Genomic DNA, 15,935 nt, shown 5'->3' on the forward strand with positions numbered 1-15,935 from the left:
ACCTAGGAGCATATCCCATCCCGGGGTGGGTTCTGGCTTAGATTAATACCTCTGTCAAGGAGGACATGGAATCCATGACCGGACTCAGCCTGTCTCCTCCTATTCCTCTTGTTTGAGAAAGTGATGATGTCATCCTACTGAGTGGCCATAAGCCACTACCTCTAGGTAGAGGCTGTGCCACCCTCCCAGACCAGGGGTCCCTGAGCATCAGGGTGGGTTTCAGGATTGCGCCAGGTCTTAGATGGGTATGAGCATTAGCTGAGGAACCCTCCAAACCAGAAATGGCTGACACTGAGGAGGACTGTTTCACACAGCCCCCTGTACTGTTCCCCTACCGCCCAGCACCATTTTTCAGTTCCATGCCTGACACCTTTCTGTTTCCCACTTCTGCTCACAGCCCCATGAACTTGATGGGCACAGGCCGCCATTCATCATCCTCGCTCTCCTCACACGCTTCTAGCGAAGCGGGAAACATGGTGATGCTGGGTGACAACTCCATGGGCGAGGCTCCTGAGGACCTATACCACCACATGCAGGTACCAGAGATGGCAAAGGAGAATGGGCCAGGGCACCATACCTAGAGGACTTGCCTCCCCGCTGGCTGATTTGGTATGAGGGCCAGCAACCCTGCCTGTTTTTCTGGTTCCTGAATTCAGAGTACCTATAGGTAGCAAAACTGCCTTCCCTCCACACTATTCCATGTCACAGTTCCCAGACCTTATTTCCCAAGAAGAAAATCCGGTTTCAGTCCTAGCTGTTCTTAGCGAATCCATGGAAAAGATCCTTTACCAAATTGCCCTTCTGTCTGGCCTTCTTGATGGCTAAGTCCTGCTTTCTCCATGAGTGCCATCACCAGAGCTTCTTGGGTGGTGTGGGTAGTCCTTAGTACTGGTCCTCTGCCTGGCCCCCATCAGGGCCTTGGGTACAACATCAGACACTGGGCCTGGGCACCTCATGACATGGAGATGCCAACTCTAGGCCATTCTTACAGTCCTGGCCATTCAGACCTCTATCCTGCTCATTTCTCTCCCATTGCAGCTCGCGTATCCCAACCCCAGGTACCAGGGCTCAGTCACCAACGTCTCTGTTCTGTCCTCGTCCCAGGCAAGCCCTTCCTCCTCCAGCCTGAGTTCTACTCACTCAGCACCATCCCAGATGATTACCTCTGCCCCGTCCAGTGCCCGAGGTAAGGATAGCAGGGTGCTGCTTCAGAAGGGAGAAGAGAGGGCCTCATGAGCCCCACTTACCCTAATCGCATCTGTGGCTATGTCTTTGAAAGCAGCCCTTTGACTTAGCAAATGTTCACCTGTGCTTTTAGCACTAAAGACTCAAAGGCTCCCCAGATCTGTCTCTCTGCCTGGCTTCAGACCCTTCTCTGAGTGGTGGTTCAGCCGCGCTACCACCAAGCCAGCCATCATATCTCAACCTCAGTAGGAGGACACAAAGTTCTTTTTCATTGAAGTGTTTGCAAAAATAAAGATCAAAGTTAAGGTAGAGTAAATCTTGTCTTGAGGAATCAAGCACAATGACAAACCAGGAAAATTAAATACAAAGTTTAAAATTAACCCTGGAAAATGTTATTCTGAAAGTCCTTTAGTGGGGAAACACTTAATCAGGAGAGATAGGTCTATAAAATAGCTATCCTATTTACTTTGTCAATTATTGCTTGATTTCTTTTTCAATTGGATGAATGCTGTTCTCTGAGAGCCAGCATCTTTTTTGCATTCTGATCCTAGTTCCTGCAGTGGAATGTGATTCTCTGTCCTTTTAGATAGAAACATTTTCGGTGACATGGAAAATAGCTGTGGTAACTAAGATCCAGTGCGTCCCAGGATGGACTGTGCAGAATAGCAACAGAAGAGAGTAGTCTGAGCTGCCAAGAGTCACTGCCTATTACTTCCATGCTTCAGAGGGATGGAATCTCTTTGCTCTTTTATTATTATGAAAACAAAGAGAAATAGCACCAGTTTATGACATGGAGGGTCCATCCAACCAGTTCATGGCCAAGCAGAATTTAGAGTACAAGTCTTATAGTCACCACCTCTTGTTCTGATGCTCATTTTAAACCTCACGGTTGCCTTCCTCACATGGACTGGCATTCAGAAAAGGGGAGCCAGCATTTGTAGTCAGATGGTCTCCTCCGAACTATACCCCTGGAAGCCAGCATTTGGAAGCAACCTTTTGATCATTAAAGACGACCATAGGACCAACAAGTGGGTACATGGTGAAGATTTGTTGATCTGTGAAGACTGCAAACATAAGGAAGAAACAGTGATTTGTGTTATAAAGAAGGCATACTGAAAGATGACTTTGGGCGTAAAAAGAAAGGAAACCCGGAGAAGACAATCAGCATTTGCAGTGTCTTAAAGCAAATACTCCTGAGTAGAACTGCAGAAAACAGATTTTATAATTAACCTGTTGTATGATATGTTTTTTTTTCCTACCCTGAACTCTCTTTAAGATATACTCAGCCATATCTAAGTCTTTGGGCATTCTTGCTGGAGACAGATCTCTGCACCGTGATTGTTGATAAAAACAGACGGCAGCAAAGGAGCAACATTTTAACTCAATTCTGCTCTGACATTCTCCAGACACTACTAGGCTGTGCCTGGGACCCAGTGCCCTGGAGAGAACAAAGACAACATCAGGGACTCTGCAATCTGGCTGTGATCACCTTTGTCCTTCCACCTAACTGTTCACTGATGTGTTCATTCATCGTGTTTTCATGAGTGCTCTGTCAGGAGTCTGCTTGGCTCTTGCAACATGAATTGAATTGAAAAAAATTATTTTTTCACTGTTTGGAACTAATCCCTCTTCATTTCAAATCACTTGGTTATCTATCAGCATGATAAACCACCTGCCGTAACCTAGTGACTAAAACAAAAATGTATTATCGTCTCTCACAATTCTGCGGGTTAGCAGGGCTCACTTGCCGTTAAATTTCTCATGGAGCTGGAATCATCTAAAGACTCAACCAGACTGGACATACGTGGTGGCTCCCTCATGTGACTAACAGTTGATAGTGACTGTCAGATTGGAGGTTTGGGGCTGTCAACCAGAATCTCTACATACATCTTCCCCATGTGGTTTGGGCTTCTCTCAGCATGCAATTGACTTTCTTCAGCGCAAGCATTCTAAGAAACCCACGCAGAAGGTGCAAGACTTCTTATTACTGAGCCTTGGAGGTCTCAAAAGGTCCCTTTTGCCACATTCTGTTGACTAGTCAAGTCACTAAGGCCAGTCCACAGTGAGGAATGAGACTCCACCTCATGATGTGAGGAGTGGCATGTGTGTTTGGGGAGAAAAAGGTGGTTATCATCTCTGAAGACAAACTCACGAAGGCCAAACTCCAGAATCTCATATAAACACTGAAAAGAAGTTCCTTCCCTTTCTGGGGTAGATATTACATACAAATGAAAACAAAGTGGTTAAAGAGAACTGGGCCCAAGGCAGGCAGTGGTGGTGAGCTCAGGCTATTACGGAAGAGCAGGAAATTACTGTTAAGCTACAACATTCATGTAGTTCATGTGCAGGCCCCTCTGGAGAAAACTGCAGGCCCAACATGTATTAAGTATGTTGTTAGACCTTGTGAGAGAAGATTTAGATCCAGTGTCACAGAGGAAGACTGATATTTTCAGATAAATGCTATAGCTACATTAGTAGTGCCCTAGGGGCATAGAAGGAAGGGAGCTGGCAACTGGAGATTTATGCCTTAGGGGAAGGGTGTACTTGGAGAAGGTGTTTAGGAGAGTCCCTTGTATTGGAGTCATTTCTCCCACCCCCAGGAGTGGTCATGAGACCAGTAACCTTCCTCGCATTGCCCAGTAACACTCTGCTGTGGTCTCTGTTGTTTCAGAAAACTCCAAGGTGAATGGCCAGCAAGTCACAGTCTGAACTCTTATAAGTCAGTAGCTCCCCCTGGTGGTCAAAAGACTTCTTGGGACAGTAAGCAGGGGATTTTTATTTTGAATAAATCAGTCATGCTGGGTCATACCCTCTCTGGGGTTTACCAGGCTGCAATTCAAATAGTTTAGACATCCTGGGTGTCAAAAGCCCTTGTGGTTTCCAATGTTTTCATGAAAATTATCCATCACTCTCTCTTAAAATGAGATTGGCTGTGCAGGGTGGAAGGCAGTGGGAGGGAAATGCAAAGGGGTAACCCAGAAACACCTCTTTGTTATAGCACCAGAGGTGACTCCATAATCTGGATGCAGACCCTAGTGGAGTTCCTGGGGCCTGCAGTCTGCCGTCCCTCCATCCTAGACTCCCAGCATGTATCAGGATATTGAATGTTCTGGTCTGGGCATAGCCAGGTGAGCTGGACTGTGAGGTCAAGGACAATGGCCGGCGTGATAAGGCAATATATGCCATGTTGTAGCTGCATTCCCAGTGTGGCATAGGTGTTAGATGTGAGTTTGATGTAACTGAGTCAGGGTGACAGTGCTGTATCTTTTGCTGTGCACACAGAGTGGGCGGCAGACCTGTTCAGAGCTGTGACCAGGGAGCATTCACAGTTCTTGCTGGTAAGACACTATAAAAGTCAGTGGTATCAGGAGCTCTTCTTTTTCTTTACGCAGCCATCTTTTCTAAGGTTCCTTCAGAGCACAAGTTCTAGAAGAGAACATTGAAACCATTAACCATATGCAGATAATTAACTTGGCCTCATTTTTTTTTTAAAGAAAAAAAAGACTCATTCTATGTTCATCCCCTTACCCACAAAGAATATTTTTTAAGAGTAGATCTTAGAAATCAGCCCTGGGGTTCTACAAATTTCATCTCTTAGACCAGCTGTGGAAGAAGTTGCATAAATAATAATTGCATTACTGGGTTTTATTATACTGACTTCTTCAAAGTATTTACGCCTCATTTTCTTGGACTAAAATGAGTACAAGAATTTCTCAAGCACTCCTAGGGTAAGCTGGTCGAAGAAGAGCTTTCTTAATGTGCCTTGACAGTGTCTACACATCATACTCAAAGGAAGAATCCAGAAACCCTGGGCTTCGGGAACCCAGAGCCCCCAGAGCTGCAGGTTCACCATCCAGATGCAGCCCATGGGATGGTCTCAACTCTATCTAGAGAGGAGTTTCAACCAGAAACCAGAGGCTGCCAGTGGATAAGTAAGGGAGCACTGGTGTCCAGGTGACCCCCTCTAAGAGATCCAGAAGACCCCACTAGTTTCTCATGGACATGCTGGTGTCTAGCACAATGAGTGGTGCATTTTTGAAGGGCCTTCGAAACTATCCATTCCCCATGAAAGCCAGTGAATTAAACTCACTGCTTCTGTGGAATGTTTCATTGAAGATCACAGATTGACAGGTTCCCTGCATTGATGGGGACTGGGCCACACAACATCTGTCATGGTCTGGCTTCCACAAGAGCTCATCAGGCCAGAGATCACCATAGAAGCCTCACAGGAGAAGAGCATGAACCAAGTCAACTCGAGAGCCTGGTTTAGAGCCCCCGCAATTCCCAGATAAGCTTCATGAACCCTGAATTCTCTGAAGAACAGGACAGAGAATCACTTATGTGCAGGGCCCTGGGCCCCCAGCCAGCCTGGGGCCTAATAAAGGTCTAGGGCTGTATTAGGAAGACCAGAAAGCAGAGATCAGACATTGGGGGCCTGGAATCTGGGAGGAAGGAACCTCTAGGAAAAGGTGGTGGGGGCCAGCTGAGTGGTGTCTGGAGAAGGTAAGTTGTGGAGACACAGTATGTAAAGTAAGAACTGTGCTGCTATGTTATCCGACTGTCTCTTGTCTCTGTGTGGTGGCTCCATTGCAAGCTGGTCTCTGCCCCTGCCTGGGCTCCCTGAGAGAGCCCGGTATCTAGCCCATTTCCTGAGAGTGCTGGGTTCAAGGAGTCTGTCGGAACCCAGCTCCAGTCCTCTGCCTCTGAATGTGGTGACGGAACCCAGCTCCACGCTCTGCCTCTGAATGTGGTGACGAGGCTCTGGCAGCGGGTCTGTGTCACTGTGTCCAGCTGTATGTCTGACAGGACACCGGGTGCAGCCCCTACCACCATCAAACCACCAGGCTCTGCTTCATTCCTCCTGTGCTTGCTGAGCTCATCCTCACCTCAACTGCAAGGGGAGACCTGCCCTGGTTCCCTGGGAAGCTTGCCCACTGGGCCCTCCATCTGTGGCTTGTCATCTGTGCGTGATTGTTCTCACTTGGTTACAGGCTCTCCCTCTCTGCCAGATAAGTACCGCCACACCCGGGAAATGATGTTGCTGCTGCCCACACACCGGGACCGCCCAAGCAGTGCCATGTATCCAGCAGCCATCCTGGAGAATGGACAGGTAGACCCTGCCTACCGACTGCCCTCTGCCGCAAGTGTGTTGGCCTAGCCTTCCCTCGTTGCATTTGCTGGGCAGTCTGCATTGACCTCTGTGCCTCCCTCCTTCAGTCCTAAGAGTCTCAGAAGGCTGTTAGGCTCTGGATGGGACTGCAGTGAATCTGAGGACTAACAATCCAGACAGCAGCTGTGGGTAGAAAGGCAGCAGGATTGGAACCACCATTGTTTGTGTGACTACCTTTCCTTCTCCTGTACTCCTTTTCCCTGAACAATCTGGCAGAGGGCTGTCTGGACATTGGTTCTTTATTGTACCAAGAAGGCTGTGGTGGACATGGGTCTAGAGACCCTAACCCTAACCCTCTGGGGACTTCCCTCCACACTATTTGCATAGCTTTCCAAATACCTTGCTTGGGGCCTCTAATGGGAAGGGATTAACTCCTTCCCCGCCCCTCTCTCAGAGTCCATGAAAATCACCTCCAAGCAGCTATTACCTATTCCCTGAGTGCCAGGGATTTCTCACTGCCACATCCCTGGGCCTGATCATCCTGACAAGTAGAGAGAGTGGGTCTACTGGGGCACTGCCCTTTCCCCTACCCTCAGTACAACATGGGCCTGTGGGGCTTGGGGGAGGATCTCCAGGAGACTAACCTTCAGTGCTTATGGGTGAAAAGCATTCCTTAACCATTTCTGCCAGTGGGTCTCCCTAGCAGTGCCCACATGTATTTTCTTGGCCATGCACAAGAGGGCTTGGGGCCCAGTCAGACACTGGAGGCCAGTGCCTCTAACACTACACATGGCAGTACTCAGAGCCAGATACCACTGGACAGTTTTCCTAGAACTGGTCTGAAGTTTTCAACAAATCTCAGGCATGAGACATACCACTGCTTTGATTTCCCTCTGTCTGATCATGGAATGTCCTGATTCCTATGGCCTACAGTACTGTCCCCCAAGCTACACCTGGTTGTTTTTACCCTCTTTGATGTTTCTCTCCTTCCCTCAGCTGCCGAATTTCCAGCGGGCCCTGTTCCAGCAAGTGGTTGGAGCCTGCAAACCCTGCAGTGATCCCAATCTGTCTGTGGCTGAAAAAGGTATTATTCCCTTCTGCAGGTGGCTTCCCCTGTGTCTGTCCCCAAGTGGCTGACTTGTTCCCAAGTACTAGCTGGCCAAGCCACACTTCAACATGCAGTCTGTCTATCTACCCAGAGTCCTGACCAATTACTGTGCTCATTGTTTAACACATGTCTGGCTTGATGCCAATGTTTGGATCCTATTAGTTTGTATGTGTCTCTCCCTCCCCAGGGCAAAGAGACCCCAACTGCCACCTGCCATGAGCCCACCTTTATGAAAACTTAGACTGTGCAAACTGTGAGCAACCATTCCTCTGGGTTCTATCCAACCAGCCCCAGAATTCAGCAGGTCCTGTGAGCCTTTTATCCCTTCCAGGGACCTGTCTTTGGACCGCAGAACAGACCTGTGACCAAGCAAGTCCCAAGAAGATTGGGAAGGACAGGCCATGGCAAAGTGAATTTCCCAAAGACAGTCCTCTCCAAGGGAAGCCCTGGGTGCACAGGGGGATTCCAGTCCTCCTGGATCCACTCTGGCCAGCAGCTGCTGGCAAAGATATATGGATTTAAAGCTGTACCATGAGACTAGGCAATCCTTAGAATAGAGGCTGTTTAGAGAGTGGGCCTTTGCCCTGTCTCAGCTCCTGCAGGCGGATGGAAGAACTGTGTGACCCTGGTCCGAAACCCCAGAAGTGAAGACCTGAGTTAATTTTAACAGAGCAATATATTTATGGGGACTGTGCCAATTTATCTGTCACACAGACCCTGACCCCATATTGGCCCCTCTCCCAATAGGTTCCACTTCCCTCTCCTCTATCTTTTGGAGTTCAGGGCACACTCAGTTCACAACAGTATAATCTGCTGTCCCATCAGAGCAAAGCTGTCATCGTGTTGTCATTGCACCTCTCCACCAAGTGCTGTCAACTTTCCCCGCTGTCATTGTTCCTCCCTTGCTCATCATGGAGGATATGTCTCTGTCCTCTTCAAGGGGACCAGACACTGAACCCATGACCTCAGCCCCATGGCTGAAACCCATGACCTCAGGCATGCATCAACGCTGGGTGCTCAACCACAAAGGGCATGGAATTCTGACTGAAGATGCCTCAAAGCTGCACATACCAAAAACAAGGGACTTACCTGGACCTCTGCTCTTGTGCCCCCAAAACAGAGTGCCCTTTTGGCTTCAAAAGCCAGAATTCACAGTGACTTTTCTTCACTTGAGATGTGGAGCAATCACAGGACTATCCAGGAGCACAAATGGGCTCAAATAGGTGCTGGTGGACAGACCAGAACCCTATGCCAACTGGACACAGAAGAGCTTCAAGCCTCAGAACAGGTTGCAGCAAAAGCTGGACACACCTGCCTCCAGGTGTGAGAAGGAAAAAGGGTTGTCTCAGAATAGAGTGAACCCAGAACAAACGCGTTCATACTACAAGGCCAGCACTTCGTGGGCAGCAAATTAGCCACTTGCCTAGTGGAAACACATAAGCCAGAATAATAACTTCTTAAGTCTCTGTCTGATCCTCCAGGGTAGGAACTATCTGTATTTGTCTCTATTCTTGCCAGCAGGATTCCAAGTTCCACGAGGACTCTACTTCTCATTTGCAGTGAGCTCTTTTGCCAGACAAGGACTCCCAAATCAGGCACATCTGCCTCAGGGCTATGGGCCTCAGCACTGGGCACCAAGGGAAAGTGCTGGACCATTGTTAAAAGGGAGATTGAGATTACTGGGACAGCGGGAATTGCCCCTCAGGATAAATCATTTCATCTTCGGTTTCCTGCCGCCTCTCTGCTGTGCTTGCTGCACTGCAGAAGTCCACCAGTCTCATGCTCACCAGCCCCAGGCTACAGGGCAAACTTGATGGTTTCTGCTCACAATGAGTAGCTCAAGCAGGCACCCTTTTGTGATCCTTTGCTGCTTTGCCAGCTTTCTTCCCCCGTAACCTTCTTGCCCACAAGTTCTTTGGGGCCCTTGTGGGTGTCCTCTTGCAGCCCCACAATTCTTCCGGGGCCTAGATTAGAATTCTTTCCTCTCTTCGGTGACAACTGAGTACCTCCCTACCCTGTCACTGTCATACCCACCCTCTTGCCACCAACCACCAACCATCCTGTGAGACTAAGCAATCATCCTTAGAACTGAGGCCATTAATTTGGTGGAATTTATCTGGCCTGTGTGTTGGTACGAGCACATGACAGCTCCTGACCAATAATGAGGAAGAGGGTGGACATTACTTTATCCTTAGACCACCATGGAACCCAGACCTTCTTGCCCACATCCTCCTCAAAAGCTAGACTCTCAACTGCTTTCCTTCCAGAACCTCCCAGATCCCATTAGGCCCCGGCATTTACAAACATACCTGAGCCAAGAGGAATTTAAATCCCAGGTACTCAGGCCCACATTAGTTGTGACTGCCTCCAGAACAAAGCCCATAGGTAGGCCCCTGGGTTGTGAGCTGCTTTCCTGCTGCTGACAACCCAAAAGGGAGATTATGCTTGCCTGGCTTCCTTCAGAGAAAACGCATATTTCTTCTCAGTGGTATTTGTTCTCCAGGAAGAGTAGACCAACAGGATTCACATGTCCTCTGCTGCTCCAGCAGAGTGGCTCCATTGGACCCCAAGGTCCAGCCATGCCTCCCAGCCTCTCCCCTCCTGCAAAGTCATTCACCCCAGTGGTGGCTGAGAGGCCGGCATTCTGGCACCTGGGCTCCTTCCTTAGTGGAGGTGGGTACCTGTTTCCCTTTGTCCAAGGCCTGCTCTATTTGGAACCATGGCATGTGGACGGCCACCAACTGGGCCCCTCTAGATACCCCAGAGCATCCAAGCAGCCTTCCCTCCTCTCAGGCAGCAGTGCATTCAGCTAAACCTGGGCCACAAGGAAGGCTCTTTCCTCCGATGGGCACAGTGAACACCTTATCCTTGCCTAAAAAACTCCTGAACATCCCAGTGCAGCCAGTGGGCACAGAAGCAGTGGTGATGAGCCAAACTTCTATGTGTTAACACAGACCCTTAAGGGGCCTGATTTGGGGGCAGCTCTTGTGCACCCCCTGGCCATACACCAGCTATAGAAGGAGGCAATCTCTGCCTTACCCTCCCCCACCAATCCTGCTCTCTGCTTTCCCATTGGGCCAGGCCAGTAGAAGAGCCCTGATGCTTTGGTAAGAAGCTCTGTGACCCACAGTCTCTCTCCATTTTCTCATTTACATCAGTCTGTTGCAGTCTCCTCTCCTGTTCTCTCTTCCTGGACAGTCTGAGAGGCTGTGGATGTTCACTCCTTGCCTCACTCCTTCAGCTTGCCTCATCCTGAGCACTCTTAAAATGCCATTCTTCTGCCATCCTCTTGAGTGACTTCCAGTCATGGCCACTCTCCCTAATGGACTAGCATCTTATTTGGCCATTATTTTTCTTCCCAGGGGCTAGCGTATCATTCCCACATGTGCTGGGTACATAGTACACACCTGAAGAAGACATAAACTGTAGGATGGGCTTCTCCCAGAGAGTGGCTCAAGAAGTAACCTCCCTTCATGCCATCTGTTTTCACCCTTCAGCGGTGCCAGCAGCCCCCAGCAGCTGGAGCCTGGATAGCGGAGCCCGAGAGGCCCAACCCTTCCTGTCTGCCCACATGGGGTGCATCCTGGCCCCCCCAGTGCCTCCCCGAAGCCTGCTGCATGGTAAGAAGACCTCCAGTGGGTCCCCCAGATAGTCCATGGTCTCAGACTCACTCTGCTCAGGGTCTAGGGCAGTGGCCCTCCAGACTGAGAAGATGGGCCATTCTCTGGGCTGACTAATCAAGGAAAAAACACCCCTGCCACAGGAAGGACCCCGCTGAGCTTTTAGGGTCAGTGAGATTTCTGAGCATATCAGGTGAACTCAGAAAGGCCTCCCAAACAGGGAGACTGAAGACAATGGAACTGATCACGCTGAAACTGATACTCACCAGCCTATCATCACCCAACAGTAGGCCAGAGAGCTGCCTCTGCCTATGGTCTGTTTTTCCTTGGGTTCTGGCATAACTGAACTTCTTGACCACCTGTGTGGAATGGGTATCTTCTACTCATCAGCCTGTGTTTTGGAAAACTTCAATGAAAGAATGCTTTTCATATGGCCTTCAATGCTGAGGGGTCCCCAGCAGACTCCTCCCACATCTGCCCAGTTGGTCCAGCAAGATGTGCTGGCATGCAGCCCGGGAGGCACCCAGCTGAGGCTCTGGTTCTGTTCCCTTTGCAGGTCATTACTCCCTACACTTTGATGCCTTCCACCACCCCTTGGGTGACACCCCCCCGGCCCTCCCTGCCCGGACCTTGCGTAAGGTAATGTACTGAAGTGACAGCCCTACAAGGCTGTGAGATGAGTCATCTCTGCTCTAGAATCACCCATAAGGCCTATAGAGAGAACTCAAGTCCTCCCCTGCTGCTCTGTCCCAAGAACCCATCCTGGCAGACGCTGGGTGGCCAGGTCATACCCAGACCGCCGATGACCAATGTGTCCTACAACAAATGCAGTGGGGGCCAGGGCAGTCAGAGAATCCTGGAGACAGCAACACAGAGTATCCAGAATGTATGGGCGGTGAATAGTTAGAATGTGGGGTGGGGTAGGAGTGGGGAGTTCTCTGCCAACACCACAATGTATCAACATACCACACAGTTCAAGAGGTAAAGAAATATTCCTATGGTGGATCATAGAGCATTTTACACTAGAGTCCAGTCAAAGCAAAGTATCAGGCACAAAGCTTTATGAAAAAAAAAAAAACATTAATTTTCCTGCAAACTGGAAAAAACTCAAAATATTTTGGCAGAAGAATGCATTCATCTGGGTCATCACCAGTAGGATTCTGTCAGCTCCCCAAGTGGCATGATGACCTAGGCTGTACCCCAGAGCCACAGCCCGCAGCCTGGGACCTGGCCTCAGGGGCAGAAATGCCCAGCAGCCAGGGCAGGACCATCTTTTGCGCATAGAAAGCAGGTTACTTTGTGGGGGCAGGAGGGAACTAAGGGGTTTCCACTGAGGAAACAGGAAACATGCTATTGATGAGGGTTGTTTTCAAGTTCATTAATGAACAGACTCATGGTCTTCTCTTCAAATGGAGGGCCAGTCAGCCTGTCTGGGGAGAGGAATGCCAATATGCACACCCTTTCTTTTGCAGTCTCCTCTTCACCCTATCCCGGCCTCCCCCACAAGTCCCCAATCAGGCCTGGACGGCAGCAATTCTACGCTGTCCGGCAGTGCCAGCAGCGGTGTGTCTTCCTTGAGTGAGAGTAACTTTGGGCACTCCTCAGAGGCTCCACCTCGAACCGACACCATGGACTCCATGCCAAGTCAGGCCTGGAATGCTGATGAAGATCTTGAGCCGTCCTACCTCCCTGTCCACTACAGTCTCTCCGAGTCCGCCGTCCTGGACTCCATCAAGGCCCAACCATGCCGAAGCCACTCAGCCCCAGGATGTGTCATCCCTCAGGACCCCATGGACCCGCCTGCGCTGCCCCCCAAGCCCTACCACCCCCGCCTGCCAGCCCTGGAGCATGATGAGGGTGTGCTGCTTCGAGAAGAGGCTGATAGGCCTCGGGGCCTGCATCGCAAGCCCTCTCTGCCCCCTGGGAGCATCAAAGAAGAACAGGCCCGCATGAGCTGGGAGCATGGCAGAGGGGAGCAGTGAGGGGCAGGGAGGCGGCTCAGACGCACCCTCAGTGAGCAGCTTGCGCAGCTGCCGCAGGTCTGAAAAGCAAGTCCCCCTTCCCCAGGGAGCCAGAGAGGCCTGGCACTCAGGAGAGAAAATCACCCCAAGTCTATGTTCTACTGCCGTGAACTCGTGTGTTGCCATGTACAGAGGCTGCAGCAGCATGAAGGGTTGTGGCTTCTCTTTTTATTTCATTTTCTACATTTCCATTTCTCTGGGTTTTCCTTTCTTTGTGCAGTAGATGCTTTCTTTCTCCTGCAGTTCCAGCCCACGTGGAGCTATGTGGAGATATTGCACAGACAGAATTGCTTTGCAGCTTTGCAGGCCCCTGGGGTAGGTGCCCAGGCCCTCCCTCCAGGATAGAGATGCACAGAAGAATGGAAATTGCACTAAGGACCTCTTCCATTGCTGTGGACAGAGCTCATGGTTGTATTCAGGGATTGCAAGAACCACGCGGACTCCATGTCACAGGCGGACAGCGGGGCTACAGCCATTTTTGCACAAATGCCTGCCCACCTGCTCACTCTTCCATCCGGGAGTGTGCAACTGAAGGGCTGGCTGGCCCAACCTGCCAGCTCAGGCATGTGACCTGGCCTAACTGTATATCCAGAGCACATGGCCAGGCTTCCGTGGGCCAGCCCTGCCTCCTAACCTACCTTGGAATTTTCTCTCCATCATTTTTATTTCTGACCATTTACTCTCTTCCACTCGCAAACACCTCATGCCCTGCAGGAACCACCTTGGATCTGCAGAGGTTACTCGCTTCTGGGGCTTAAGTGAGGTGTGGAGCCAGAGGGACTACCCTAGCCACCTTCCTCCCCGCAGCCCAGGAGGCCATGTGTTGAACTGTGAGCTGGTATAGGAGTGAGGCTGGGGTACGGCAGGGGCCGGAAATCCTCTGAGCTTTCAGAAGTGGCCAGAATATCTGTCATCCAGCTCCTGAATCAGGGATTTTCAGCACTACCTCCTAGCAGTGGGGTTGGCTGCCCAGCCAGGCTTCCAAGCCCTGAGGAAATGTGGTCAGGTTCGACAAGCTCCCTGGTAAAAAGGGTGTGAGGGAGCTTTGTTTTGGAAACAGCCACACAGGTTGAATTATCCTCTCCCAAGTGGACAAGTGCAGGGCCCCCCCTCACCCACCCCTCCAGGCCTGTGGGGACCACCACTCAGGGTTCAGGGCAGGCAGGTGGGCAGTTTCTCCAGCCTCCGTCTGTTGGGCAGAGCGCAGTGGTGTCTTTATAGGAAACTCTTTCAGGTCAGGGCACTGATTTTCCTCTTAGTTTATTATTTGGGAGGATAGGGTGGGGTGGTAATAGTATTTTACCAGGGTGCTTCTAAGTTACTTAAAAACAAACAAAAAAAAACCATGTCTACAAAATTTGTTTCTTTCATTTGCTTGAGTTCATAACTTTGATGGTCACAGGCTGCCTTCTCCTTGTTGAGCTGGCGTGTTCTCCTAGTTCTCTTCTGCTGGCTTGTTTGGCCTCCATGGCTGGCCCTGGCCCTCCATCACAGCCCCCTTTTCCAAACAGAAAAGGCCATGGTCAGGGTGTTTTTTCCTCTTAGAAACAAATGCCAACTTGTTAACAGGAATGCCAGCAAGTAATCTATTAGGAAAGATGGAGGATCACGATACCTTCAGGGCTGCTGGAAGTGTTTATTGTCCGTGTTGATCGTGTAAGGCTGACGTAGACCCGTCTTGGCAGCCCTCAGTCTTTGAGGGCAGGCTGGAACTATCTGGTCTTCGTGAACTTTAGAGGGCTGGGGGGCTAGCTTTGGATCTGATTCTTAGATAGGAGGACATATTTAGATTTTAGGGCACTTCTGAACCTCAATCCCTGGAAAGACAGTCATCACATACACACATCTACCTTCTCCACTTGGTGTCACGGGAGGGTAGGAAGGGGAGTGTGGATTTATTTGGCCTTGCTTTTATGCAAGGTGAGGCAGGTTTGTGTGTTCTCTCTATATATTCCCTAACTGGATGAAAAGGACATATTCCAAACCCCTTTTATTGGAGAATCAGCCAGTCTGAGGGGAAGTGGGAGGCCATAGATGAGAATCCTCTGACTAGATTGTGAAATACTGTTTTTCATTGTTTCAAGCTTCTTTGTAAATACCTATTTGAATGCTGTGTATTTGTACAGGAATTTGAGCAAAAAATGTATAGAGTGTGATGTTCAATTGGTATTTCGCCCTATAAATGTGTTTTTAACCTCCAGCATTCTGTGCTTATTTAAAATAACAAAACTTCTAACCATCTTTTGTGTATTTATGTTTTAAAAAAAAAAAAGTGATTTAAAAATGATCTTACCTGTACCAGAAAGCAAAGTTGAAAGAAAAAAATTTGTACCAGTGTCCCAAGAGGTATTTTACTGTATATATTGTGGTAGCATGTTCTAAATCCAACCAGTAATGTGAATTTTAGATGTAAATATCTGCCACTTGATTTTCCCCCTTCCCCCACTCCCTTGACTGCTGTGATGTGCATTAAAGATGAATACCTGATACTGACCCACTGAATTCACTGAATGGCACAGCGCAGTGCCCCTCCCCAACCCCTGCCACTGGGCTCCACGCTCTCGTAGCCCCACGGAAACTTCCCTTCGGCAGAGAGCACAGAACCAACCTTCCACACGCCCTGCCTACCGGGACAGGTTGCCCAGCCTCGCACTTGACGCGAGGGCAGTCGGAGGAGACGGATGTCTGCCCGCTGGCCCAGGAGAGCCGAAGCCAAGGGCCCCGGGCGCTCATCTGGGAAACCGGAGGCGGCGGTCCAGCACCTCGGCCGGGCTCCGCGGCTGGTGAGGAAACGGGAGCTCTCGCAGGAGTGGGAGGCCACCCTCCAAACCCTTTCCCTGCCCTCTTTGAGGCGAGGTGGCTCCGATCCCGCAGCCCGGGCGCCGACCCCC

General features: G+C 50.0%; 1 protein-coding gene across 1 annotated transcript in view; it reads left to right on the forward strand.

The window, feature by feature from the left end:
• DOCK3 (dedicator of cytokinesis 3) overlaps window positions 1-15,537 on the forward strand; it is a 245,020-nt gene extending 229,483 nt beyond the window's left edge. The window contains exons 47-53 of the mRNA XM_037501571.2: window positions 398-536; window positions 1,039-1,186; window positions 6,177-6,295; window positions 7,292-7,379; window positions 10,901-11,023; window positions 11,580-11,662; window positions 12,496-15,537. Of these exons, the coding sequence (XP_037357468.1) occupies window positions 398-536; window positions 1,039-1,186; window positions 6,177-6,295; window positions 7,292-7,379; window positions 10,901-11,023; window positions 11,580-11,662; window positions 12,496-13,005 (1,210 nt within the window). The 3' untranslated portion in view covers window positions 13,006-15,537. The remainder of the gene's footprint in view (window positions 1-397; window positions 537-1,038; window positions 1,187-6,176; window positions 6,296-7,291; window positions 7,380-10,900; window positions 11,024-11,579; window positions 11,663-12,495) is intronic.
• Window positions 15,538-15,935: the final 398 nt, after the last annotated feature.

The sequence above is a fragment of the Talpa occidentalis genome, unplaced genomic scaffold (assembly GCF_014898055.3).
Source record: "Talpa occidentalis isolate TD23 unplaced genomic scaffold, MPIMG_talOcc4v2.1 talOcc4.10, whole genome shotgun sequence".
In the NCBI taxonomy this organism is placed as follows: Eukaryota; Metazoa; Chordata; class Mammalia; order Eulipotyphla; family Talpidae; genus Talpa; species Talpa occidentalis.